The sequence below is a fragment of the Ctenopharyngodon idella genome, chromosome 19 (genome assembly GCF_019924925.1).
Source record: "Ctenopharyngodon idella isolate HZGC_01 chromosome 19, HZGC01, whole genome shotgun sequence".
NCBI lineage: Eukaryota > Metazoa > Chordata > Actinopteri > Cypriniformes > Xenocyprididae > Ctenopharyngodon > Ctenopharyngodon idella.
The window spans coordinates 17,332,929-17,360,807 of NC_067238.1; the positions used below are offsets into that span (position 1 = coordinate 17,332,929).

The window sequence follows — 27,879 nt, forward strand, 5'->3', positions numbered from 1 at the left end:
CTTTCCCCAGACGCGCTCCGGAGTGTATGCTCTAGTTTTGCGTTGAGACTCCTTGTCGAGCTCGCGCTCATGGCGGCTGCAGGGAGGGCGCGCGCAGTCCTGAAGCGCCTCAGTTTATGAACGTGAGAAGAAAGGAAAACGCTAAAAATGTGGCGGGGATAAACAAAACAACCGTTTTTACATTTTAAATAATGTTTGCAGAGGTAAGCCACAATTTCCCCTCATTGGATAGATAGTTGTGTCTTTTATTGTATTTCCTGCTGTATTGAGCTGCTGTTAGCTTAGCCGTGTGTTACCTGAGCAGGTAAATAAACACACACACACTAAAGTACACACACAGTTACACACATTAACACACACGCGCGTGTCTTGTGTGCGGGATTACACACACTAATGCGATGAGATTAGATGTTTCTGAGCACTGACAGTAAGTCTTCAGCTAGCTCAGCTAACATCAGCTGTCTGTGTGTATTTACATGTATGTGTGTTTACGTGAGTAATGTGTGTGTGACAGTTGTGTGTATAGGGGCCATGGGTGGAGATGATGGGTTTTTGTGTGTTTTCTGCGTGTCTTTGCTTGCTGATGTTGAGAATTGCTGGAAATGACAAGATGTTTCGTGCCATTGTATGTGTCATTTGAGCGTCTGATTAAGTATTTACATTACATCAAACGTATGTTGAAGAAAATGCTAGTTTTGTGTGTATGGGGGAAATAAACCCTGGTAAAGGTGCAGTTCAGGCCGTAAAGTTAGCTATGATGACATACCTGATAACACACATTGTTTTTTTGTGTCAGTGTCAGTATCTGATCATAATGTTGATATTAAAAACGTAATATTTACAAAGTAAAAACGCCTGTTACCTGTATGCTTTCTGGTTATGAATATGTTTATGATGAGAAGCCTGTTTTTGTTTCTTTTGCCCTTATGTTATTTTAACCTCTCATTATATGTTTATTGTTTACTAAAATAAACGATATACTTAAATTAGAAACCATTGTTTTGGCAGAATGTAGTCCAGATTGTAACATTCGTTATATCATTTCTGGATGTGGTATTTCAGCCTCCGAATGTGTACTTGTAAAGTGTAAACATCTATTTTGCCTTTATGGGGCAATTAAACCCATGCAGACTTTGTTTCGGATGATAAAGTTGGTCAAGTTCAGCCTGCTTGCGTGACACTGTTCTTGTGTGTCAATTTTATATACTTATAAAGTGACAAACTTGTTTGGGCTCTAAGCAATATTTAGACCTATGCAAACACGTGGTATAGTTGGTTATGGTGGCAAGATAACAGTCTGGTTACATGACATTTGCTGTGTGGAGCTTCTAATTATATAGTTTTTAAAGTAAACAACACCTATTTGGGACATTTGCAATAAGCAGACTGTCTGGTTGCATTTTTTTGTTTTTCAGGCGCATATATGTTGTATGCAATTTTAGCGTCAAATCTGGTAAACACGGAACAACAGGAAAAGTCATAGAAATTAATTTAGAATTGTGGGAACCTGATTTTTTTTGTGAATAAGTGTGCTACCTTTTAGCTGTGAATGATTGATTGTTTAAACTCATGCAAATATTGTAGTATAGTTATTCATGATGATAGACCTGATAAGATTCTTGTTGTGTGACACTTGCCCTGTTTTGGGGTTATTTTAGGTTATTTATCACATTTATTTAAAAATTTAAAACGCCTGATTTGTGATGAAGACAAGCCTGTCAATTGGTTGCATGCCATATTTCATCACTGGAAATCATGCATTTGTCAAAAGTTTCACTGCATTGGTGAAGTCTGGCTGTGTTTCGTCACCTGATGACAGGTGGATGAGGTGAATCCTCTTTAGTCACATGACCCGCTGTAAGATCGTCCACACGTGTCTCTGCGAGCATATTAGGACTTGAATGCATTCACTCTGTGTTTGCATTTTAGGGCTGGACCTTGAAGTTAATGCATTACTACAAATGTTTTACTAGCCCTGTGAACCAAAGCGTTTCAGGTCAGCCTGCAGCGATGCATGTGACATTATGTTACAGGTCATTTCGTTTGTTTGTAGTAAATAAGAATGGAATTATAATCATATAAAATTATCATAGGAATGTCATGCACAAACAACAGGGTTTTTTCACATTTTTTTCTTCATTCCTTTTGTTTTTCCTCAGGAGTAAATTATAAGTATGCGTTCTTGTACGGTATACTGCTGGGTTGTGTGTCAACAGAGGAATGCAAAACTGTAAATGGCCAGCAGTACTTGACTCAGAGTCAGGCTCGTGTTACGACACGAGTAGCTCAGTTCACCTGCGCGCTGAAGCTATCCCAGCATGCTGGACGCTGTCTCTGTGCGTGCCCTGTTTATGCCCATCAGAGCTGTCCGTTATATGCTCATGTAAATCTCATTATCTGCTCCTTATCAAAGCTTTGTGAAGCTGTGTTAATTAGCTGGGTATTATTATCTAATACTGACAGGCTGTTATTTCACAGCTACACCATGTTTGTAGCCTGTCCAATGAAGGAATGTGTTTGTTTTTGCAGTGATATAGTTATATGTAACAAGATTTTGTTTCACCCGTTATATCATCTGCCAGGCAAAAATATTATGTCTGATTTAGGGATGCACCGATATGAACATTTTGGCCGATACCGATAACCAATAATTCTTTATATTTGAAAGCAGATAACAGATATATTGGCCGATTAATCTAAATCTAAATTTTTATATAATTTTTGAGAGCCTGATTACAAAAACAAAAGTTTCACAAGGTTTTGTTTCACCCGTTTTATCATCTGTCAGGCAAAAATATTATGTCTGAATTAGGGATGCACCAATAACCGATAATCCTTTATATTTGAAAGCTGATAACCGATATATTGGCCGATTAATTTTGAATCCAAATTTTTTTATATAATTTTTGAGAGCCTGATGACAAAACAAAAGTCTCACCATTAAAACCCATGTCCCAAGCACAAAATTATAATGTTTTCATTATAATTTTATGTAGCCTATATGACAGACTTGTGCTGCACGTTGCACTTAACTGTATTTTCCATTTTGAAGTGAAATCATATTTCAAACAATTCAAAACCGTGGTGAACAGTGCACATCTGAAGTGTCTCAGCTGAAGAAAATAATCCATTATTTATCGGCTTTAATATATCGGGCCAAATTTTCTTATCGGGCCGATAACGATAACATTAAAAATGAACATATATCGGCCGATACCCATATGGTGGCCGATATATCATGCATCCCTAGTCTGATTTCTTAGAAGAGTTATAGATCTCTAAAGCATGACTCATAGCAATAGTAATAGTTACAGTATGTTTGTCTTAACAAACACTACTTGTTTTCTCAGGGGTGACATTTTAAGAACATTAAACTTATTGCCATTTAAATAAAATAATGTAATTTTTTGGTCTGTAGAAAACTTTTACTCTTTTTTTATATATATATATATATAAGTGCAGAAGGCATAGATCTGGATTATACACAAAGCTTTTGGTCTCAGGGCATCGGCACTCGAGCCTGGGGTATTTACACCGGTCTTAAAATAGACTTCTGTGACCAGCCTGAATTAAATGCCGAAGCCTGATGAGTTTTGTGTGAGATCACTCTTCAAACCTTTGGGAACTCTTTGACACTCACGTTGATCATCCTATGAGCTCTCCTCAGGGCCAATTCACTCTCACTGTATTGAGTTGGAGTGTGTGTAATGGCTTTATCTTAGCTAAGGATCATGTTCTAGAAACATCCATGTATTTAGGCCAACAGCCGTACCATGCACTGCCATGCAGCATAATGTTAATGAATTTTGCTGTTTAAGAAGGTGGATCTTGTTTGCTCCTGTCTGTGGATAATAATCTTAACCTGGCTAAAGTCTTTGGTGACCCGTTCTGTGAAGACAGAATGAGATCATCACTGTTAAGGGTCCTATTAATGTTACAGCTTTACACCTTTCTGTCTCATATGAAAGCCTGATGATTAATTGGTTTATTAGACTGTAACAATGTCCTCTTGCATCTGTCCTCAAGCTCACAGCGTGTCTCTTTTACTGGATGGAGAAGACTGTCACTTCATGTTTGGGGCAGGGCTGCACGATATAAAAACTGACATTGCGATATTTTGTTTTTCTTCGATATATATTACGATATGAAAACAATTTCACCAGGTGACTTGAATAGCTCTTTTTTATAAAATAAAATCATTCTAGAATGATTGGTGTGATTTTGTAGGCAAGTGAATCTGCATAGAAAATAATAAACAAATTACAAGCATAGATAAATACAGTAGAACAAAGATACTAATGGAATAAACAGCACTGTAAATAATTCTGGAAAAAATACAGTAAAAATATAAGCATATTTACAGAAAAACCTGTAAATTTTACTATATAAAACTGTAATTTACAAACAATTTTTTTTTTTTTTTTCATTTAAACCAGTAAATTCAACAATGCACACTGCTACTAATATCCGTTTTGTACCTTTAACATATACTGACAATCACCATAGTAATGCAGGTGGTAAAAGAGAAAGAATCATGAATAAGTTTATCACAAGTAGGGTTGTCAAAATTACCGACTTTAGTACCAAGTTCGTACTGAAATTAAAAAAATGTGGCGATACCAGCATTTCCCCCTAGCATTCTTAAACACCTCTGATTGGCCATTGTGTTCACACGCTCAACAGATACATCTGTGATTGTCTACAATGATCAATGCTTCAAGAACATGTTTTTGTAGCTTTTCCATAGGCAGAAGTATACGCTAGTGTATAGAAGGTGCACAGAGTCAAGTTCGGTGTTTGCGTGCTGTCTGCGTGGCTCTGTGTGTGCGCACAGAAAACAGCATGTGAGTTCTCTTTCACATCTTCTTGTGCTCGAATGGTTTAAAATTACTCGAATGTTTAAAATGAAACACGTGCAAATGATAAACTTTGACTGTATGATGGTTAAACTTTACAATTAATCCGAGAATCACATGTGTTTCGAACCGTGGGTCCTGGTCCATACTGGTCAACTACACTGGATGCACACATCACGATATCGATGCTAAAACAATATTTCGTGCAGCCCTACCTTATGTGATCTGCTCTGATGTGAAAACATGTTAAAGATAAAACGGCTGTTGGATTATTGTGTGTTTGACAACAAAGAGAGCAGCTTTAGTTTTCTAGTCCACCGTATGTTGTAATCTGCTTTTATCTTCTTTAGAGGTGAGTTTGGTCATGATAAGGGCTGAAACGGGTTTTTTAGAGCACATGCAAAACTTCCCACAGTCAGGGATGTTTTCCAAACAGTTAGATTGCATGTGCGTTTGTGCAAATCTCTTTATCTAAAAAACACAGTGCATAAACTACTAATATTAACTAGTCCATAAATTGTTAGACATTTTGAACTTTTTGAGAAAACCAGTGAATGTTGATTCAGAACAGATTTTTCTCTGATGTTTACTTTGTCTTTGTTTTCCCTCATAACTGATCCTTTTCTCTGTTATCTGGTGTCACTGTTTTGATGACGTTTACTTGCGCACATTGAGACCAAATGCACAGCAGACAAGTTCATTGCACTTTATCATTTTGAGGTAGAAACATCGGGACTCTTTAAATGTGTATAGAAACTGTGTTTCTCATTTGTGGTGACCTTGTTCGTCATTACGTGGGATGTAGTATGTCTGTCATCCTCTACCATATGTGAACAAAAAAGAAAAAAAAGGAACTACACTGACTATTTAATCAATTAAATTAGTTTTATTGTTTATTTACTCATCCTTATGTTGTTCCTGTATGATTGGCTTTATTCCACAGAGCACAGGAGAAAGTTTGTATAACGTGCTTCTCTTTGTTTTCAGTGTGGCTGGAACTGAACTGCTTCAAAATAAGCACAAAATCACCTATAGCGTCATCTATATGGCTTTTTACTAGGGGTGTGATGAGACAGCTCACAAGACGAGACAAGATTGAGTGATTGAGTTCACGAGAATGAGACGAGACTTTTCACAATATTTTTAAGAAATCCTCAGTGATGAAATACATGTCTAGAAAAATAGTGTGCAGGTGCATTTGAAATGTTTTAACTAATCATTTTGTAATGAATGTCATTTCAGTTCTGCTTTATGAGTATGAATTATCATATTCAGTAAAAGACAACAATACTCAAGCACTGTAAAAGGTTTTGCCACAAACTCAGCTGACTGGCTTCTCTCCTGTATGATTTCATATGAGAACTTTTGACCTCCTAACTGAACTCCTTTCCACAAATTGATCATAGAAATAAAACCGTATAAATGAAAATGAATAACACAGTTTCTCTTAGTCTTAAGTGAAAACAATAAGTGCAACCATAATCAAAGTACTCTCTCAATATTCAAAGTGCAAATAGAGACCCAATTTTTCTTCATGCATGATACAGAGCTAAGAGATGGTTACAACTACACAGCCCAGCCTAAGATAGCTTTCATATTGGGAGATATTTGCATGTATCAGGGAGCCACTTTTAAAATACAGAGTATTTAAATCGCGTTTGAATGCGTGCTCACATTTTACTTTCGATTTCGTGATCGCACGTGCTCTGTGAATAGGGAGCGGCGATGCTGAGCATGAATTATACAAGATAAGACATTTGTCAGACGCTTAGGCTCTGTTGTGTAACGAATCCTCCGCCATGGTCTTGTCAGTCATCTCATCACTTACTCTCGTCACGTGATAAGTGAACTCCAATTCCTGCTGCTCGTGTTGGATGAGCTGGATGGGATTGAAGCAACCGTTATCCAACTGAATTAAATGGATTTATTTATATAAAAAGCAAAACAACAGTGGAGGTGTAATGTAAATGTGGGGGTGGCATATTCTATCTTAATTTCACCCTCACACTCTGTCATGGCAGCTTTTCACCTCAACGAGAAATCTCATCACACTTTAATCGTGGCAGAAGTTCTCGTTACACCCCTACTTTTTACCCATCTTTTGATTTCATACAACTAACTGGTCAAAATTTAAGTTATTATTCACTGATAATTTTCCCCTCAAAATCAAATGAACAGTGAACTGGTGCAAACAGATTATTCATAATGACTTAAATTTTACCACAGACGTTGTTGAACATTTTTATGGTGCTTTTTTGTCATTTTAGGCAAGGATATTCTACAGAAATTCATTTGTGTTCCATGGATGAAAGAAACAATTTTGGAACGACATGATGAAAGTGAATAAATAATGACAGAAGTTTAATTTTTTGGCTGAATTATTCCCTTAATTGAGACAAACAGACATGAATGATTTCTCAAACCGTGTGTCTGTTGAGGAGAGATGTGCTGTTACTTTACAAAGTAATCAGACTCATGATTTTACATAATGGACAATAAAATAAATAAAGGTGATAAAATCCCACAGATGCACATTAAAGGATAGACACGAGCTAAATAGAGACAAAGGATCACAGAGACTTGAGGGTGCAGTACTGTTATAAGTTGAGTCTTAAGCAATCCTCAAAAAAAGACCAAGCAAGATAATGTAAAAATGTTATCATTTGTCTTGCTCTAATAGCATCCACCATAGCGATTTGTTGTTTGTAAGCTGATGGAATAGTTTGCCAGCGGCTGATTTGCAGTCCTGTGACACTCCACATGTGTGAAAGCCTGTCTGTTCGTCTCTTTAATAACACATACGTGCATTGTGTCTGTGGTATAGGATGATCTCTAGAACGCTACAGCAGCATCCAGAGCGGGTTTGTTACGCTGTTTGTCCAAATCCACAGTCATGAATGATCTGATTCAACAGGTTACAGAGGTCAGCAGGTCAGGACTAGGGTTTGTGGTACTGCAATGAATCACAGAGTTAAATCAGTGCTTTTACAGCTTGTTCTGGAAAAAAACTGCACACTTTGACAGGAAAAGACAATTTGATTGAGTTGTAAAGTGGCCAACCATTCATCTTTTATATGACGTTTAGAGGTGAAATCATAGACACAGTATCTAGATTGCTTTCTTTTACTCTTTTGCAGTCTTTCTTTTTCTTTCCTTTGCCATTTCTTTTTTTACACTCTCTTTGCACTTTATTGTCTCATTTTCTTTTGCTCTCATTACAAACATTCCCTGAGTTCTCAGAAGCAGAAGTCGTCATAGATTTGGAAACTTCTATAGTGGTGAACTGAAACTACAACAAATTACGTGCTCATTTGCACCAATAGTAAAAGAAAAAATCCATAAGAGTTTCTGTGACTTTCCAAAGGGGAAAAAAAATGAGAGATTGATTATGTTAATCAGCTGTATTGGAAACACTCACTCAGCAGTGTTAACTAGATTTCTGTAATTTAATGTCAGGGTAATATAACAGAAAGTATAGTGTTATAAATGTACATAATTACTTTTTAAAAATGTATTGAAATATAGAAAAAGTGCAACATTTACACCGTTAAAGTCACCATGAAATCAAAATTAACAATTGTTGTTTTTTTAAGGAATATTGCATTATTTATTATAAATGATTAATCCATACACAGTCTTTAATTAGAATAACTTCCCCTCCCTCTTGCAGTGACATCTCTTCTCTGATGATGCGTTTACTGATGGGAGGGCGGGGCAACCTGTCACTCACCTGAGATCCACCAATAGCAAACCACAACTATCAAATCAATTCCCCATGGACAGTATCAAGTCCCACCTACACTTGTTCCAGAAGCCGTTTCACTCAGATATACGGCACAATAGAGAATAAAAGACTATCACAACTTCTGTTTCATGCTGACTTTAATAACTGTGGAAATGCGTCATCACGGTCTATGAAAAGGGTCCGTGAACATTTGATCATATTTTTGGGTGATGTTTATTTAACTTGTCAGCAGAGCAGGACACACTCCAGGTCTGACCCTTCAGATCTGAGGCGCACAGAGAGGTGTGTGTGTGTGTGTGTGTGTGTGTGTGTGTGTGTGTGTGTGTGTGAGCGATCGTCTCAGTAGAAGGAAGGGAAGGCCAGAGATTGGGTCACTGAGTTTCCTGTCCTGGAAAAAACAGGAAACCTGTCCACTGGACCCATTCTCAGTCACACTCTCTCATCTCATCTGTGTCACTGTCATCTCTCCTATAGTCTTTTTAAAAACTTTACTCGTCTGCTGAAGGCTCCAGCAGCGATTTCATTTCTTCTTCCGGGTCTTTGTTATGATGATGATCAGGAGCATGTTGGCCTGTAACTTTGCTACTTTAATTGCAATGCAAGAATAAGAATCTGACTGCTAATGATTTTGTCTGGCAAGAGTGAATCACATTAAAGAGATGTATGAATGCTAAAGAAAAGCTTCACCTATTTGAACAGTAACTAGGACAGCAAAAGTATTTTTCTACACCTTAAGCCACAACACGAATACAAGCAAAATCACGAGGAGTCTTGATGTTTTTGTCACAGGTGCTCGCAACAAAACAATGCCACTGTCCTGGAGATAAAACATTATTTTAATGAAATGCAATTACATGGCCAGGAAATTTCCTCAATTCACCCGATTTGGAAAAACATTTTAGACCCTGATGATGATGTTTAATTTCAGTTGTTCAGTAGCTGCGGTCGTGACATGGCTTTTCTTCTGTATTTTCAATTATACTTTATTCATGCCGCTTTCATTCTAATCAATTTGCGAGAGCACTCACAGTGAGCCAAAGATAAGAAATAATGTTGTTAACTGTGTGTTGTCTTTCAGGCCAGTCTGTCCATCTGGGGATGGGGGGGTCTGGGAGTCGTCCTCTTCCTCATCTCATTTGGACCCTTTGCCATCTTTTATCTGGCCTTCTACATCCTCTGTTTCATTGGAGGGTAAGTGGATCACAACTAATACTTGTTTCAAACACCATCAATGTGCTTTAACGTCTGTAACACCTGTTGATGCTCTAGTATGATGCTGCAATCTCTCCTCTCTCTCCAGGGGTTTTGTAGTGCTGCTTTTATTTGGAAAGACAAACTCAGAGAAGCACCTGGAAAGGTGCGAACACTCCTACCTGCCATCTACACAGCCGGCCATACTGAAGGTGTGCAAACGCTCGCATATCTGTCTTCCTTTGATTTGATTTTAATTTATTGTATTTACCACAACACACAAAAGCATTTAGGCAATACAATTGCTTAACAATTGCAAGTCATAAAGTCAGAATTGTGTAATATAAAGTCAAATTGCATGATTAAAAACTCACAATTGCGAGAAAAGTCAGAATTGCGACTTTATATCATGCAATTCTGACTTTATAACTCGCAATTCTCACTTTATATCACATAATTCTGACTTTAAAACTCAAAGAAATGTGAGATAAAAAGTCGCAATTTAGTGGCAGGAACAAGCTTCCCTAGCTTTGAGTTTTTGTATTTTTAAGACCATTTTATATCAAGTGTAATGCTTGTGAAGTGACTTTAAAATAGTGCTTGTGTTCCACTTCTGAGTTTTAAGTCTGTGTTTGTTCCTCAGGTTTCGGAAGAGATGAAATCAGAGTCCAAACCCATCAAGATCGACCGTCGTCTGACAGGATCCAATATCATAGATGAGCCACTGCAGCAGGTACTGTCACCAAAACCAAACAGACAGATGAACATGATGCGGCTGAAAGTGCTCGCTCATGTGTTTGAGGAACATGTGGTTCCTCTAATGATGAGGATTTCTCAGACTGTCGAGTCGTCGCTTCACAAACATCATTTGTTTCCGCCTGTGACATGAGTAAGACGCTGGATCAGCTAGTTTGAGAGTTTAGGCTGAACTGGGTTTTTTTTTATAAAACTGATGAGCACATGACACTCGCTTCAGCTTGTTTTCAGTCGGTGCTCTCACATGCTTTACTGAATCAGGTTTGAGTCTGCTTACAATGCATATATTCTGCTAGGGTCACTTTTTTGATGGAACCATTTTCTACACTTTAGCTTTTATTTGCTTCCATAAAGACCACTTTTATTGTTAGTCAAATAGGTTCCTCACACCATAAAACTGCAATGTTGTTCTTCCATGAAAATTTTCCACCCTCTCTTTGACATTTAGAAAACAGGTTTTTTTTACTACTACACCTTGGATATGTAAGTGACATACCCGTCTCACTTAAATTTTTGTTGTAATAGTTGTGAAATACTGAAAACATGAGCGATTGTACATTGCAACACCTAGTCAGCTGACCGCATAGACAGCTACCTTTTAAGACATCATCCTAACTCTCATGTACTATGATTTAGAATGCTCCACAATTATATGAGATATAACAACGATTTAATGACAATGTAGCAATCAAGCAGTTTTGATTTGCTATATAGTATGTACCACTGAACATGAGTGTGCTGTATGTATCTGGGTAAAGTTGGACATACTTAATAGTCGTATAATTCATTATTAATCATTAATTCATTCATTTCCATTATATTTAATACATTTTTATTGAAATCTTTGCAGTGCATTTTTGGATTAGTTTGCCTGAGAAATTAGCTAAAACAAGGCATCTTAGAAGGCAGCATGATGTTACCTACTGTTTTGAACAGCCTCCATGTGGCCAGTTTGCCTTTTCCATGATAGACCTCGTTAAAATTGTAGTATAAGAGCTCTTCATGACCAAAATTATTGTGTAACTCATTCTATACTAGTCTGACGTTTTGAGGAAATTGTGTTAAAGTTAAACACAGTCATGAGAGTGTGTCAGCAGGTTTGCGAGCCCTTCTGTTCAGTGTGGACCCCTTTGTGGTAGAAGTGATGGGTTATTGTGTCTGTGCCAAGAAGAATTCAGGGCACATGATCGAGAAAAATACATTTCCTTGTGCCTGATGTTTTTCACACACATATGTACTCATATATGTTTATTAAGAGTGTGCGGCATAACTTTTTCATTATGGGGTGATATTTGCCACATTAAATTGATTTCCTGGGGCATTTTTACCTTTTATAAGGGCAATTTTTTCTAACCTTATTAGATGTATGCATCACCTATTTGAATGAAATACTTTTTGAAAATTTGTATTGTTAGCACTTCTCATGTTTATTGCCTCTTAAATGAAACACTTGTATCGCTTGAGATAAAAGAATCTGCTAAATGAATAAATGTAAATGCACTTTAAGTATGAAACTAAAACCGCCAGTAGGTGGCGACAAGTCGCTGTATTAATGAGTGAGTCATTGAGTCATTCATTCAACCGATTCATTCAAATTCATTCAAAAGCACTGATTCATTCAGGAACCAAACACCACTGTTTGTTGCTTCAGAGTCACACAACGGTTCTGTTGTGGTTTGGTTTAGAGCTATTTTTATTGCCAAAATAGAGCAAAAACAGACAATATTTACAATGTTGTAAATTTACAATGTTTTCCACATGAATTGGTTGATGATCGTTTGGCATTTCAAGCTTTCTATAGAAATATTTCTCATGTCTGTGAGGCAAGTATACACTGAGTTTTGGTTTATTTTTTTGACTCGCTCAAGTTCACAGAGACTGAGGCGACAGAAAGCGCACCCTGTTTGTTTTCTTTATTTTACAAAGGCACAACGTTTTCTTGCTATCGTGAGTTTACACAAATAAAAGTATACCCTTAGTTTCGAATGATGTATTACTCTTATCTGTATGACCAAAAATGACGTTGTTTCCGCTGTTATCAGGAAAAAATGTAAGTGATCGCACCGGCGCCTCCATCTCATGCAGTAACGTGTGCTATAGTTCAGCTTCCACACTCCACATGAACACTTGGATATGGGCCTAATAATAGTGCACAGTTATCTAGGTTAATGTTAGAGCAAGCAGCCATGTAAAGTTGCTACTACTCGCATGTTTCAAATGATAAGCCATATTTGAGGTCAATGGATGATAGACAAACGTTTGGATTTCCTGCCCGACATACTGTAATTATCACAAAGAACCACCAATAATGATCCCTCACGGACTGTGTGACTTCGCCACAAGTTTTTTTTTTTTTTTTTTTTTTCCTGCGACTAACTGACCAATCAAATTTTTGGTCGACGAAAGCCTCTTTTAGTCGACTAATGATTAGTCCAATATTAGGAGACAGACCTAATTATCATAGACTATACCTCTCGCTCACTTCTAATGTATATACTCTTTCATGATCTTTTTGACATTATTTTAATCAAATAGTGTCCTGCTCTGACCCTCTTCTAACATCATTCATCAGGTCATCCAGTTTGCTTTGAGGGACTATATCCAGTATTGGTACTACACACTGAGTGATGATGAAACGTTCCTCTTGGAGATCCGTCAGACAGTCCAGAACGCCCTCGTCCAGTTCTCCACCAGGTGAGATACCTGTCTGGCCTGTTTACCCTCACATCTGCTTTAAAATCACTGTTGCAGAGAGTTCCAGGGCTGACGCAACACCTAACCACAAACCAAACACTGGATTCACAAGTTCTTACACATTTTCCTTGGTAAACACAATGTTGAAATGGAGACTGTAAATCCCATGATTCATTGATGCTCAATCTTTCCGTTCCTCAGGTCTAAAGAGGTGGACTGGCAGCCGTATTTCACCACCAGACTGGTGGATGATTTTGCAACTCATCTGCGTGTTTTCAGGAAAGCTCAAGAGAGGCTGAATGAGAGAGAAGATCCTAAACAACGTAAATATCATTCTTTCCTCTCAATTCACATTGTCTGCAAAACCTAGACAAAACCTTTTACAAATGGACCGATTAAACCAAGAATAGCAATAATGATACCACTTTACAATAAGGTCCCATTAGTTAATGTTTCGTATAAAGATCTCAATATCAGGATTGAAATTGTAACAAATAATGTAATAAATAGTTGATTTCCTAATGCCAATTTACTGACTTAAGGGCTTTAAATCTTTAATGGGAACTTGATTGTAATGACTCATAATGTCAGCGTGTGCATGACGTTATTTGTGTGTTTGCGGCAGGTGACGCTCCTGAGGAGCTGCTGGACTCGTTTTTTGAGGCGGAGGTAGAAATGGAGAGGAATATTTGTAGAGACATGGTGTGCATGTCACGCAAGGATGAAGAAGGTAAGACAAACATAGAGCAAGTCAGATTTGTGTCTATAGACAGATCAAAGAATCCAGCCCAGTGATTCAAGGCGTATTTTATGTCAACAATAGTATAAGTTGAATAAGTTGTACATGCTTCTCTAGGGCAGATCTTATAGGCCAGACAAGCTGAAAGACTTGATTAGCAAAAAATACAAACACACACCCAGTCATTAATGCATTGACATGCTTTGAAAACGCTTTAGTGACCGACTGACAATCAGAGAAAACAAGAAAACCATTTTGGGTGGAATCATGGTGTGTATATATGTGCCTTGGAAATATAAAATGTCATATGTGATCACATCTGCAATCCACCATCATCAGATGAATTATAACAAATGTTTTACTCACGCTTGTGTCTTTTCAAAACCAAATGACTTCCTTTATTCTGTGGAACACAAAAAGGAGTTTTGATGAATGTTCACACTACTTTTTTCATTTGCTGAAAGTGATTAGGAACAGGAACTGTTGAATTTCAAAAATGCACAAAAACACCATGAAAGTAGTTTGTTCAGCTTGTGCACAACATTCCAAGACTTCTAAAATCACGAGATACAGGATTCCAGCGGGTCTTAAAAATCAGTTTTATAGAATTTAAGGTCATAAATAGTTTTAAATATATTAAGTGGTATGAGAAAAATCTTAATTATCGTTGAAGAGGTCTTCTATTTGGAAATTTCGATGGAAAAAACAGGAATCGTGATGCAGGTTAATGTGATGATTAAACTTCAAAAGGTGATGATTTAAATAAATGTTTCAAAGTAAAAATGCGATGCTGTTGCGCATTTTACGGGCCCACAATTTCAGATCAATTCGCAGTCATTGAATACATTTATGCCAAGAGATTACTTATTAATCTCCTGTTGATGAATTTTCGCAGTGTTTACTTAATGGTGTTTATACTGTAATATAGTGAAAATGGTTGTAATAGTACATATTTTATCTCCCTCATTGTTTGATTGAGTAGATGGCAGAATTAAATAATAGACATTTCAAAATAAGATTGCGTATTTCAGGCTTGTTTATAATTAAAAGTCCCACATTATGCATAAAATTCTATATCTGGCATTGAATTCAGTGTAAACTCTTGTAGCTTCTCTATACGCCACAGGAAGGAAAGACTAAGAACATAATTTAACACATTCAGTATATAGTTTTTACTAGTATCTGCACAGTAATCTGTAATAATATCGTTCAACCTTTAATTCGTATGTATTGTATCAATATGTTGGTACATTAACCTTTTTCAATACATAATGAATAAAACGTCTTAAATATTATAAGCTTGCTTGTTTAATTAAGTAAAAAACTCTGAGATACGTGATTTATTTTGAGATTGTATTGGTTTGCTCTGAATAGACATACAGTTTTAATTTTATTTGTGCAGATCTTTAAAAAGATCTTAAAAAGCCTTAAATTTGATTTTAAAAACCCTGCAGATATCCTGCAATAGCTTTGGGTGAGGTTCAGACTGTTTTGTATGTCGTGTTTGTGCTGTAGGTTTGACTGTAGTGTGTTTTTGGTGCAGGTTACCTGCGGGATCTCTGTGAGGTGCTGCTGTACCTGTTACTACCTTCTGGAGATTTCCACAACAAGAATATGAGATACTTCCTCAGGGTGAGGCATAAACACACACATGCTAAATCAGTCCCAAATGCATTTAAATAAAAATCTTTCAACTAATGTTATGGCCAACTAAAGAAAGTAACATGGGAGGAATACTATAAAGCAGTGTTTACATGGAGGAAACCATTACAGCTCAAAAAAACATACATTTTATGCAAGCACTTTCTGATTTTTAAACCCTGTAACCTTTTCTGCCTTCCAATTAGTACTATTACAATAGTTTTTCATTAAAATAAAATACAAATATAAATATTAGATGATAACTTAACCGAAAATAAATGTTCCCTTGCCAACTAACTGAAATAAATTAGTTGAAGTACTAAAATTATTAAAACTAAATCTGAAATGAGAAAGTAAAACTAAATAGAAAATAAAAATGACTAACATTTAAATAAAAACTGAAAGTATAAAAATAAAAGAAGATTCAAAATATTAATAAATACTATTATAATATATAAATGATCACTCATTGTACTGCAGTAAATTTATTTTCCTTTAAAATGCAGCTTCATTTGGAAAGATTATTCTCCATGGTAATTGACAGTATATCACAGATGCTGTTGATAGAGCTTAAGTAGTATTAAATCCTTTAAGACACTAGATCAGGGATTTACAGAAAGCAAGATTCTGTTTTGAACTCATGAAGTGGCTTATCTGGTCCTGACAGGTCTTCCTGCTGAGACTAAACGATTAGAGCTCCAGCTTTGGTGTTTTGCAACTGGACAAACTTGTTGATGATGATTAATTGATTGATTCTTTGATGTCCTGCAGGAAGTTTTGGCCAGAGGAGTCCTGCTGCCCTTAATTAACCAGCTCAGTGACCCTGATTACATCAATCAGTTCGTCATCTGGATGGTGAGACCTACTCTGTTCGTATAGTAGAGAAATGTGTTGTAAATTTATTTGCTTTCCCTTTAAAACACTTTTGTGTGTGTTTAGATTCATGACTCAAGCTGTAACTATGAGGCCTTCTTGAACATCTTAAAGCTGACCGACAAACCTCCCGAGCTGGAGGCCGTCAAAGACAAAGTCCTGGAGGAGCTTCAGCATCTCCGATCTCTGGACACGGGCGCAGAAGGTAGACGCACACACACTTGACACTTGTGTTTACACACTTAGGCTTAAATGTCAGGGTTTTTTTTTTTATTATTTGGTTGAAAAATAAACAATGAATTCTGGGGTATATTTTGGAAAATATGAGGCGAAGTTCAGGGCTTTATAATAACAATCATTGTTTACTCTTCATTTTCTTCCTCTCTCTCCTTATTCACAGATATCAACATAATAAAGAATCAAATGAATAGTTTGCTTTTTGTGAAGAAAGTCTGTGAAACACGAATACAAAGGCTACAATCAGGAAAGGTAACCAAATCCCTCATTTCATTTATACTTCTTGTATTATAATTAATGAAAATTCATTAAAAACATTAATGTTTGCTAGGAATATATATATATATATTTTTTTTTCAGATTATTTTTAAGAGTAGTTTAAATAAAACATGAAATAATTGCTCCTAATGTATTTTCAGTCGGCAGTGTTTTAATACATTTATGTTTTATTTGTTTTATATAATTAAGAAAATTATACAGATAATTATACAGACAATTAAAATAATAAATATTACCTTTATTAATAATACTGTTTTCAAATATTTTGGATGTGATTAAAATGTGATTATTATTTAAAATGTTACTTTTTATGAACTTTTTAAATTATTTTAATTATTAACAGCGATTAATCAGTTGTCTGACAATTAACATTTCACCCTCAGAATGACTATTTAACATGTTGTGGTTGTTTTTGCCAAACAGGAAGTTGACGCTTTGAAACTCGCAGCTAATTTTGGGAAGTTGTGCGTGATTCCGTTGGAACATATCCTAGTGCATAACATCGCGCTGCAGTTCTTCATGGGTGAGTCGAGACGGATACACAAACTGTCCTCTTGTTTGAAATACATCATCAGCTCGTCCCTTATTGCTTCTTATCTTTCTCTACAGACTACATGCAGCACATGGGCGGTCAGGCAGTTCTGTTCTTCTGGCTGACGGTGGAGGGTTATCGGGTCACGGCGCAGCAGCAGTTGGAGGTCTTACAGAGCAGCCAGAGGGATGGAAAAAAGCAGAGCACCCAGACAACCAAAGGGCTGCTGAGAGCCGCTGCGGTGGGCGTCTACGACCAGTACCTATCTGAGAAGGTGAGATGATTTAGATTTACCAGTTCTTAAACTTCACAAAAAAACAAACTGAGGTTTACCACATAGAGCGCCTGGCGGTGTGACAATATATATCGTGGCGAGCGAAGATACGAAGTGATGATTGACAGGTTCTTTTTACAATCAGGCCTCTCCTAGGGTGCAGGTGGATGAAGCGTCTGTAACCAGGCTGGCTCAAAAACTCAGTAAAGAGGATCCCACGCCTGAGATATTTGATGAGATCCAGAGAAAGGTCAGTGTGTATAAATGTGAGAATGGTGTTTTCTAACCAAAAAAAAGGCCACTAATTGAGCTCACTGTGTTTTTCAGGTGTATGATATGATGTTGAAGGATGAGCGGTATTACCCGTCTTTTAGGCAGCACCCGCTGTATGTGAGGATGCTGGCCGAGCTGGACATGCTGAAGGAACCCAGTTTCAGGGGATCTGATGACGGGGACGGAGGTGAGAAACACACACGGGATCAGATCTGTCATGAATGACAGCAACAATGAGTCTAAGCGTCATCTCCTAAGGCTATGTCTACATTAATCCGGATACATTTTAAAACAGCATTTTCATTTTGAAAATGTTCTCCGACCACACTAGCATAGTGGAAAATGCTTAAATCATCTTACTACGCATGCGAAAACATAATAAAAGCTCTCAAGAGACCAGACGTAATACATTTCTCATGTTATTCTTCTGGCACGATCATTTTATCAGTGAAATATCTCACCACTTACTGACACATTCAAGTCGCACTCGATCACCACTCCATGTATGGTCTAAAACACAAGTGCTGTCCTGCAGCAAAACATAAGAGCAGTCTTTATATGAAGACTGTACAAAGTAACATTTATCTTTAACAACAATGTGAAAATGAATAGCACATAGCAGGTACATATTGGTATAAACATAGATATCTATTGGTTTGATATGCATCACATGACTAAACATGCGTCATCGTTACCCCACAGATCATTTATTATAGCTTGTCATATTTGCCCCTATTTGGGTGTGAGCAAAAACATGCTGTTTTTGTGTGCGTCCCTTTAAATGCAAATGAGCTGCTGCTCCCTGCCCCCTTTCCAGAAGAGGGCGGAGCTTCAACAGCTCACGCTTCGGATGCTCAACAACAACAAAGGTGGAGAATCTCACGCAGCCAAAATGACAATTGTCAGTAATGGTGTTCAGGGTTCTTGGGAGAGCATCTTCAAAGAGCCTAGTTTTCACAGGACAAAAACACCTCAGTGTGAACGGAAGGCCAAAACGTAGAGAAAAAGATGCATTTTGAAATGAATCTGAATTAGTGTAGACGTAGCATAAAATGAATTAATATTTCTCTGTTTCTCCAGAGTCATTCAACGGGTCTCCAACAGGAAGCATTAATTTAGTATGTTAAATAAAACTGTTCATATCTATACATACATACATTGTGCTGAATGTGTTCGATGTGTTTCTAACGAATGTGTGTGTTTTGTAGTCATTAGATGATCTCAGCAGCGGGAGCGTAGATGAGTCTGCTCAGCTTCATGCATTTATCTCTGATACAGGTGAGAATTTTGCCTGAATTTAGCCATTTTAAAAGACAAATACTGTTTCGAGGTTTCAAATTAAAAGTCTGTGTGATTTAAAGAGATGTTCAGTGTTCATCACGTCTTCTCATTTTCAAGCTTCATTTATTTGATGGATGCAACACTTTTCCTGCCACTTTGTTTTCATTCTTATTCTGTGACACTATCATTCCATCAACTTTATTCCTTTATTTTCTTACGTTCATTTTCTTTCCTTCTGTCCCTGTGTCGCTTTGTCTTCTGTCGTCTTCTCTCTGCTGTATGTCTGTCTTGTCGTTCTTGTTCTCTTCCCCCTGCTGGCTATTGCTCCATCATTTCCATCGCTCCTGCCTCTCTGTAGTTGATGCTTTTCTAAACCAACTTCCTATGGCAGGCGTTTGTAACGATCATGGGAAGACGTACGCCCTCTACACCATCACCGTCATACGCAAGAACTCCGACGGCAGTGAGGACATCTGGAAGACGTACCGCCGCTACAGCGATTTTCACGACTTCCACATGCGCATCACGGAGCAGGTGAGAGAATCGAGGGGAAAGCTGAAGAATGTTACCCAAAAATGGACATCATGCGTCACCTGCCAGGGTAGATTGTGTACTGCCTTTAAGTTATGGAGATTTTTTTAAACTATTTATTACTATATAATTTATAAACTATATTTTACTATTTTATTGTGTATTTTTTTATTTTACATTACCTTTTTTTTTTACTATATAATAGTAAAAAAAAAATGTAAAAATTAAATCTGTATAACTTAAAGGCAGTACAACAAACCACCCTCATGTATAAATTATTGACAATTGTAATACATTTTTTTATTGTTATGAATGTTATAATTTAATTGTTATAATTTTTTTCCATTAATGCAATTTGGGGGGAAATGTGCTGAAGTCACAATGATGAATAATTTATTTTACTGTGTGTGTGTGTGTGTATATATATATATATATATATATATATATATATAATGTATGTGTGTGTGTGTGTGTATAAAAATATATTATTTGAGAAATTGAGAAATTTTCATTCTCTATAAGCAAAATAGATATTTTTATTATTATTATTTATTTTTATTTTGATTGTTTCACAACAATCCGAATTTAATTAAATCTTAAAATATATATGGATCCGACTTGTATCGTTGTCATAAAATTCAGATTTTAATCAATATTTTTCTATATTTTCTGTGCTGATTGTGGGTGAATCTGCAGAATTCTGGCTAATTTTAAAGATGATATAATATGTTAAACAGCGATGTGGACTTTACTCATATTGGTAATTTAAATCATAATGAACTAGCCAAAATATTTACTAAACTAACATGCTTGAAGGAACAACATGGATGAAGGAAGTGTAGAAAAACTAATGTTCAAATTCTGTGAGTTCTGCAAACACAGATTCCATGTTAGTCTGGATATGCGTAAAATTTGCTTTGCCAGTGTGAACAAAGTCATTTTCTGACCTAAATGGCTTTTATGGAGTTTGCTGAGATCTGTGTCCTTTCTTTAGTTTGAGAGCCTTGGTCCGATTCTCAAGCTTCCTGGCAAAAAAACCTTTAACAACATGGACAAGGAGTTTTTGGAGAAAAGGAAGAAGGACCTGAACTCATATTTACAGGTGGTTCAGATCAGGACTGTGTTTATTTTGGATTCTGCTAGCTCAGGTGTTTTGATCCAGGTGTGCTGAGAGCTGAATTTGTCTTACAGTTGCTATTGAATCCTGAGATGGTAAAGGCCTGTCCCGTGCTGTTGCCCTACGTCTATGACTTTCTGGAAAACAAAGCGTACAGCAAAGGCAAAGGGGAATTTGCACGCAAGGTGAGAAACGCCACATACAGACCGCATGCAGAAAATATGCTCTGAATAATCAGTGGAGGAGTATAAATCCAGATATAGCCAGAAATCAATCTAGGCATGTTTTTCACCAAATGAACGCAAATCAAGAATTATATTTATCCATTTTTTTTTTTTAATGCACCAACATAAAACATTTACCTATATACACTACTGTTCAAAAGTTTGTGGTCAGTAAGAGTTTTAAATGTTTTTCTTCTGCTCACCAAGACTGCATTTATTTGATCAAAAATGCAGTAAAAACAGAAATAATATGAAATGTTATTGTGATTTAAAATACCCATTTTCTATGTGAATATATTGTAAGCTGTAATTTATTCCTGTGATCAAAAGCTGAATTTTCAGCATCAGTACTCCATTTTTCATGACTCTTTCATTAACAGAAAGTTCAAAAGAACAGTATTTATTTGAAATAGAAATATTTTGTGACATTATAAATTACTGATACATTTAATGCAACGTTGCGGAATAAAAAATATTAATTTCTTTAGAGAAAAAAACTTACTGACCTCAAATTTTTCACGGAGGTGTATATTTTTGCAAGAAAATGTAATGCTTGTAAAATGAAGCATGGAGACATCAATAAATGCAAACTACTCATTAAATCAATGCACTGCAACATAAATCATTAACAAATTCAAATGAAAAACCCATTGATGCTATCTATAACAACTGTCACACAAACAGCGATTTGGAGTTAACAAAAGTCATTGAATTCAATGAGAGTTGGCGATTCAGGACAACATGAGGAATATCAACCACTGGCGGAGCGGGAAAGTTGAGCAGGTTTAATTTAATTAGAAGCAGCAAAGACAATTAAGCTCCCATGATCCACGTCTGCAGTTCAGTAAGAACACCTGCTAGCGACGAACAGTGATTAAATTGCTGTCAGCGTCAACACAACCCAATGTATTCATCCAGAGGGGAGCGGCATAGTTGTTGTCTGATGGGATTCGCAGTTTTTGTAAATTTGTCCTGTTCTCTGGACTCGGACAGATGGACACGTTTGTGAATCCTCTCCGGAGCTCCATGCGGAATGTGTCCAATGCCGTGAAGTCACTGCCGGACAGCCTGGCCGAGGGAGTGTCCAAAGTCTCGGCGGACGTGGGCCAGGATTTTAAGAAACTTGGCCAGGATATTAAACAATCCATATTTAAGGTAGAGCACGTCAGCGAGAAATGCGAAAGACCTCAGAAACTGGGCACTTTACATGTTGACTTTATTTAGCCTGTTTCTGTATAACTGGGAAACTTAGTCTCTGCCTTTAGTCAGTAATTTCACATGCATAGCTGAGCTGGTGCAGAAATACGGTTGCACGTAGGCAAAGTATTTGAGCTCGACTGGTGATATTTTATGAGCTTTTATCAATGAACGTATGCTCCACAGGTGCCTCCTTTACTCCAGAAGTCTGACATCGATCCCGAACACTGCCGCGTCTCAGCCCAGCTGGACGACAACGTAAGTCAACATCACATCATAAACTTGGCCAGGTCACTCTAACACAGCCTCAAGAGGTTTGTTGCTTTTATAAAACAGCGCAATATTTTTAAAGGCACTAATAATGATGACATTTATTTTAATAATTGTAAGCAATTCTAGTATAAGTTTTATGGTTTAATGTTTAAAAGCAAAGAAATTAGGACATTAATATTAATATTAATGTTATTAGTAGTAGTGTTTTTTTTTTTTTTTTCAAATAATTTTTTTTTTTTTATAATTTAATAAAATAAAAAATTATATTTATTATTGTTATTCATATTATTATTATACTCATTTTTTTATTTTACAGTTCAGTAGCATTATTACCATAGTAATGTATTTCTTTTTTGACTTTTACTTTTTATAATTTAATAAAATAATATGCATTTCATTATTATTATTATTATTATTATTATTAATCACACTTTTTTTTTTTCATTTTACAATACAATATTATTGTTACCATAGTAAGGTATTTCTTTATTGGTTTTTAATTTGTATAATTTAATATAAAAGTTATTATTATTATTAAAAAAAAATTTACAGTACAGTAGTATTTTTACCATAGTAATTTGTTTCTTAAATTATTTTTATTTAAAAATATTTTTAAAAAAAATTTATTATTAAATTTTTTAATTTGATTTTTATAATTTAATAAAATTATAATACTCATTGTTTTTAAATACTCATTTTTTATTTTACAGTCTAATAGTATTATTAGCTTAGTAATGTATTTTATTGATTTTACTTTTATAATTTAATAAAATAATATTTATTATTATTATTATTGCATATTCATATTGAATGGGTACCATAATAACAACAGTGTCATTGTGGCCTGAGATAACTGTAAAATCAACTGTAAATACACATTTTAAAGGTGATATTTAAAAATATTCTTCCTGGACGCTGATCCTCACATGGGGGTTTTGTTTTGTCATTTTTTTTACATTTTGTTTTCATCCCTGTTTATTGGTCATTTTTTCAGTGATTTTGCATGTGGTCTGTCTAATCAGATTTTAGAGTTGGAGCTGTGAGTTTCATAAATGTTGTGTTGTTGTGCAGGTGGATGATAATATTCCACTGAGGGTAATGTTGCTGTTGATGGACGAAGTGTTTGACCTGAAGGAGAGAAATCAGTGGCTGCGGAGAAACATCAAAAACCTCTTACAGCAGCTAATAAAAGCGACGTATGGAGACACGATTAACAGGTGCGATGGACACGTGATCATACACGCATTATGACTTATTTTTCTCCTCTCTGTTCAACAGCAAACATTTGTTTTTGCTTCATTGCAGGAAAATCGTGGATCACGTCGACTACATGACCTCTCCTGAGCAAGTGTCTGATTATGTGAAGAGATTCAGGTGATGGTTACATGCGTGTACTGTCTGTTCTGAAATATATGTGCTTCTGGTTCTTCTTCTGACTGGGTTTTGCGACTTTGCAGAGACTCTTACTGGCCGAACGGGATTCTCGCCGAGACACCGCCCCGCAGAGACAAAAGCCTCCGCATGAGGACGCGGGTCGCCGCCAAAACCACACTCTTGGGCATTATGCCGGGTACATACAATGAGTATTGTGGAAAGTGTTATAACAAATAGTGTCAAAAATTCAGACAGATACACGCTACCGTGTGTATCTGTGTAAGCGCTCAGTGAAGAGTGTCAAAAATGTCTATTTACAACATGTTTTTGAAGCGTTGATCATTGTAGCCAATCAGAGACATATCTGTTGAGCATGTGAACACAATGGCCAATCAGAGGTGTTTAAGAATCTGCACAAAATGCTAGGGGAAATGCTGGTGTTGCCACATTTTTAAAATTTCAGTACCGACTTGGTACCAGAGTCGGTACTTTTTACAACAGTAATACCAATTAATTCGACTTGAAATTTTGACTGTTTTCTCCTCCCATCAGATGAGTTGAAGCACATCATCGGGGCGGACACCACGCGCAAGGGCATCCTGCGTGTCTTCGACATGTTCCAGCACCAATCTCTAAACCGGCGGCTGGTCTACGTCTTTCTGGAGGGCTTCCTGGAGACCTTGTTTCCTCAGTACAAGTTCCCCGAGCTGTTTGTGAAGCTCCACTCGCGCTCGCCGCGTGTACTAAAATATTCACAAAAAATGCGCAGCTTGCACAAGAGGTGACAGACGGACGATTCTCCCGCCGATGTAGAGGGGGAGGAATCAGCGGCCGCCGACCTGCCACAGCGACGCCCAAATGTAGGCGCGTGTGGTTCTCCAGACCGGATGTTGCGGCGGTAAACGCTTGAACACATGCCTCCCTCTTAGTGCCTCCTGGCTGTTCTCGTTTAAAGCACTGCATTGACACGGCCGTAGCATAGAGGATTCATTTTGTCATCGTCCGACACTTCGGTCACCCCTGAAACACTATGAAAGACTGGGCACTAAGTGATCATTCTCTCCGTTTGTGTTTGTTTGGATGACACTGTGTAGATATATACGATTTTTTGGGATTTATTTTGGGTTTGTTTTGTATTCGGCAGTGGTCGCCTCATCGTCAGTACAGTATGGTGAACGAAATCTGACCGAACCAACCTATGCACCTTAGCACTCATCACAAGCAGAACCATATGATAAGGGTCAGCAGCAATGTATTATGATCTTCATTTACATACATTTTGTGGCACTGAAACTGAAATAGGCGTAACGTTATCCAGCCAACCAATCGGTTGCATGAAGTGGGTGGGGTTTAAAACAGGCCACACCCCCAGCCTTTCACTTACATTTAATAAAAAAAATTACTTAAATTGTTATTTAAAGCCCTCAAACATATCAAAGGGGGACAGAGATGGTGGAATTCATATTTGCATGGCCGTCTTCGACGTTCGGGTGGCTACGCATACGGAGATATGCTTTAAACGAATGTACCTGTCTCTAGTGAGCCGATGTTTGTGTGTGTCCTGTTTTTATAACTCAGTCCAGTGGAGGCTCGTGTACATGTTTGTTTTTTAAAATTACTTTATTTTAGAATAGCAAGTGTAGCACTAAACTGCAACTGTCCGATGCCGGAGACTGTTTCGAGTGTGAGATATAGAGTCAGCCTTAAATCCAAGACCAAGAGACGTGTGCTGTAGACGTAGCTTCCCCTCAAACACACACACACACGGTCGCGCCCTCATGCACACACATCAAGGCGATATTGACAGTCCAACTCAGAGAATATGTTATTCTTTTTTTGTGCAATATGTTTCTTTAATGCATGTTATATAATAATCATGTATGGGATAGTTTTCAAGTATATTCGAGTGAAGAATTTCAGAAGCGAATCCGAAACCACACGAACCACCTGAACATTCCGTTGTTGTAAGTGGCTTGTTTTAAAGGACTTGTTTTATAAGTCTGGCTTTTATATTTGTGTTGGGGATGTTTTTGTTTTTAATGTTTCGTCACTCCTGCCGTTTTCTTGACGATTTGGATTTTTTGCCGTGTTTTGCTTTTAGGAACGAGTGAAAGCACATTGTAGATGAATGGAGGCTCAAAACAGAGGTCAGAGGTCGTCTGGCATTTGAGAAAACTCTTTCTTACTGTTAAACACTCTCCAGTCACACTTATGATATATCTACACTTTGCAAAAAAGTGCACAGGTCATATTTAACCCTTAAGTGAAAGTACATCAATTATAATTTGCATAAAGAAAATGAAGCCTTTTTTTCATGACAATTAAGCACATTTACTTCCTTAATTCTCATTACTGTGATGTGAAATAAATCTCATAAATATACACTGCCCGGCCAAAAAAAAAAGTTTTTTGTTTGTTTTTTTTGGTTGGCGAGTGGGTATTACAATTAAAATGAATTATTATGTAATTATATGCATCAAATAAATGTAAAAATAATATAATAATGTAAAAAATAATATAATAATTATGTAAACTATTAAACAAATACAAATAAATTATTTTTCATGTTATGTAATAATAATTAGATTTTTCTTTCAATTTAAGTCATGAGAATTGGAGCAGAAATTGTCTTCGAAAACAGCATTTTTTTTTTTTTTTTGTCTTTACGCAAATATATAATTTATTAAGATTTTTTGGAGTGAATATGACCTGTCTCAGGTTTCATGAGCTTCATCCTTAAGACCTGGTTCAGATCAACAGAAAATAGACAAGAACTAATTGTGTGTTTTAAAATAAAAACAGCACTTAAACTCTTTATTGAACACATTGTTTCAGTTGCGCTTATTTTGCTGTAAATGATTGGCCAGCCTCACGCAGGTTTACTCTTGTGATTTTCCTGTTTGTGGTCTTTCTCTACTGTGATTGGCTGGCGCTGAGAAGCTAAACTCTGCAGTGATTGGTCGAGTCGCACAGGAGCACACTTCCCCTTTAAATTCACTCAATGGCTGATACAAACGTTTCCGATTCCTGACTTGATTTTGTTTTCTGAATCCCTGTCTGTATGAATCTATGAAAATGAACTGTGCATATTGGTGTATAGTATGTGTCAGCGGTGTGCCTAAATGTACTGTCAATTATATTTTCTTATTTTTCTTTAACAAAGTAAGTCGTTTTGAATGTCACGGTCATTTTAATAGACTGAAAAGGACTCTAAAAGGAGTAGAGTGTTTGCATTATGCTTCTAAAACATTCATTTTGAGCAGCTTAACTCAGTATAACACTAATAAAATTAACTCCAACTCACTGCCCTGTTCAGACTGCTGTCATTTACTGTATGTGTATGAATGCCATGATTGAGACGGAAATAAAAGGAAAGTCTTGACTAAGAATGAAGCATGGGAACTCTGAAAGCTTGACATTTATGTGCGGGTTTGTCTTTTAAGTTGATTTATTTGATTCTTGCATTGATTTAAGACCAGAATAAATATCAGAAAGGGAAATGTTATTCTAAGATATTGTTGGCTGATAGTATATTTTTTTGTTATGGAAGATATAAATTACACCATTTTGTCAACATTCAAACATGAAGTAATATCAAGCATCAAACAACTGAAAACTATATTTTCCAGAGTCAGAAAACAATTAACTCTTTCCTCGCCATTGACGGAATTTTCCAACAATCCATGTTTTCACTGTTATACAGTAGGGGGTGCTGTTACACATCTGAAAGAGTACAGAACCTCCGGATCAAAACGCAGGCGAAGAAGAAGCAGAAACAAGTGACAGAAGCAT

At 36.6% G+C, this 27,879-nt stretch overlaps 1 protein-coding gene across 3 annotated transcripts; it reads left to right on the forward strand.

Moving 5' to 3' along the window:
- Window positions 1-40: 40 nt before the first annotated feature.
- snx13 (sorting nexin 13) lies at window positions 41-27,390 on the forward strand. 3 transcript variants are annotated; one of them, XM_051873631.1, is made up of 26 exons: window positions 41-203; window positions 9,680-9,792; window positions 9,902-10,004; window positions 10,436-10,525; window positions 13,121-13,242; window positions 13,444-13,565; window positions 13,868-13,972; window positions 15,525-15,613; window positions 16,394-16,477; window positions 16,562-16,700; window positions 16,896-16,984; window positions 17,435-17,534; window positions 17,621-17,817; window positions 17,963-18,067; window positions 18,145-18,277; window positions 19,171-19,208; window positions 19,299-19,368; window positions 19,730-19,905; window positions 20,897-21,004; window positions 21,094-21,204; window positions 22,237-22,398; window positions 22,627-22,698; window positions 23,785-23,930; window positions 24,019-24,087; window positions 24,171-24,283; window positions 24,640-27,390. In XM_051873631.1, the coding sequence occupies exons 1-26, from the start codon at window positions 192-194 to the stop codon at window positions 24,870-24,872; spliced, it is 2,901 nt and encodes a 966-aa protein (XP_051729591.1). In that variant the 5' UTR covers window positions 41-191; the 3' UTR covers window positions 24,873-27,390. The 3 variants fall into 3 exon arrangements, with proteins under 3 accessions (XP_051729591.1, XP_051729592.1, XP_051729593.1); XM_051873632.1 differs by having other exon boundaries at window positions 19,763-19,905; XM_051873633.1 differs by lacking the exon at window positions 22,237-22,398.
- Window positions 27,391-27,879: the final 489 nt, after the last annotated feature.

What these genes read in the sequence shown, in the direction of transcription:
- snx13 (XM_051873631.1), top strand. An exon ending in GAGAGAAGATCCTAAACAAC is followed by an intron (nt 13,566 to 13,867) that starts GTAAATATCATT and finishes TGTTTGCGGCAG; the next exon opens with GTGACGCTCCTGAGGAGCTG. An exon ending in CAGCCCAGCTGGACGACAAC is followed by an intron (nt 22,699 to 23,784) that starts GTAAGTCAACAT and finishes GTTGTTGTGCAG; the next exon opens with GTGGATGATAATATTCCACT.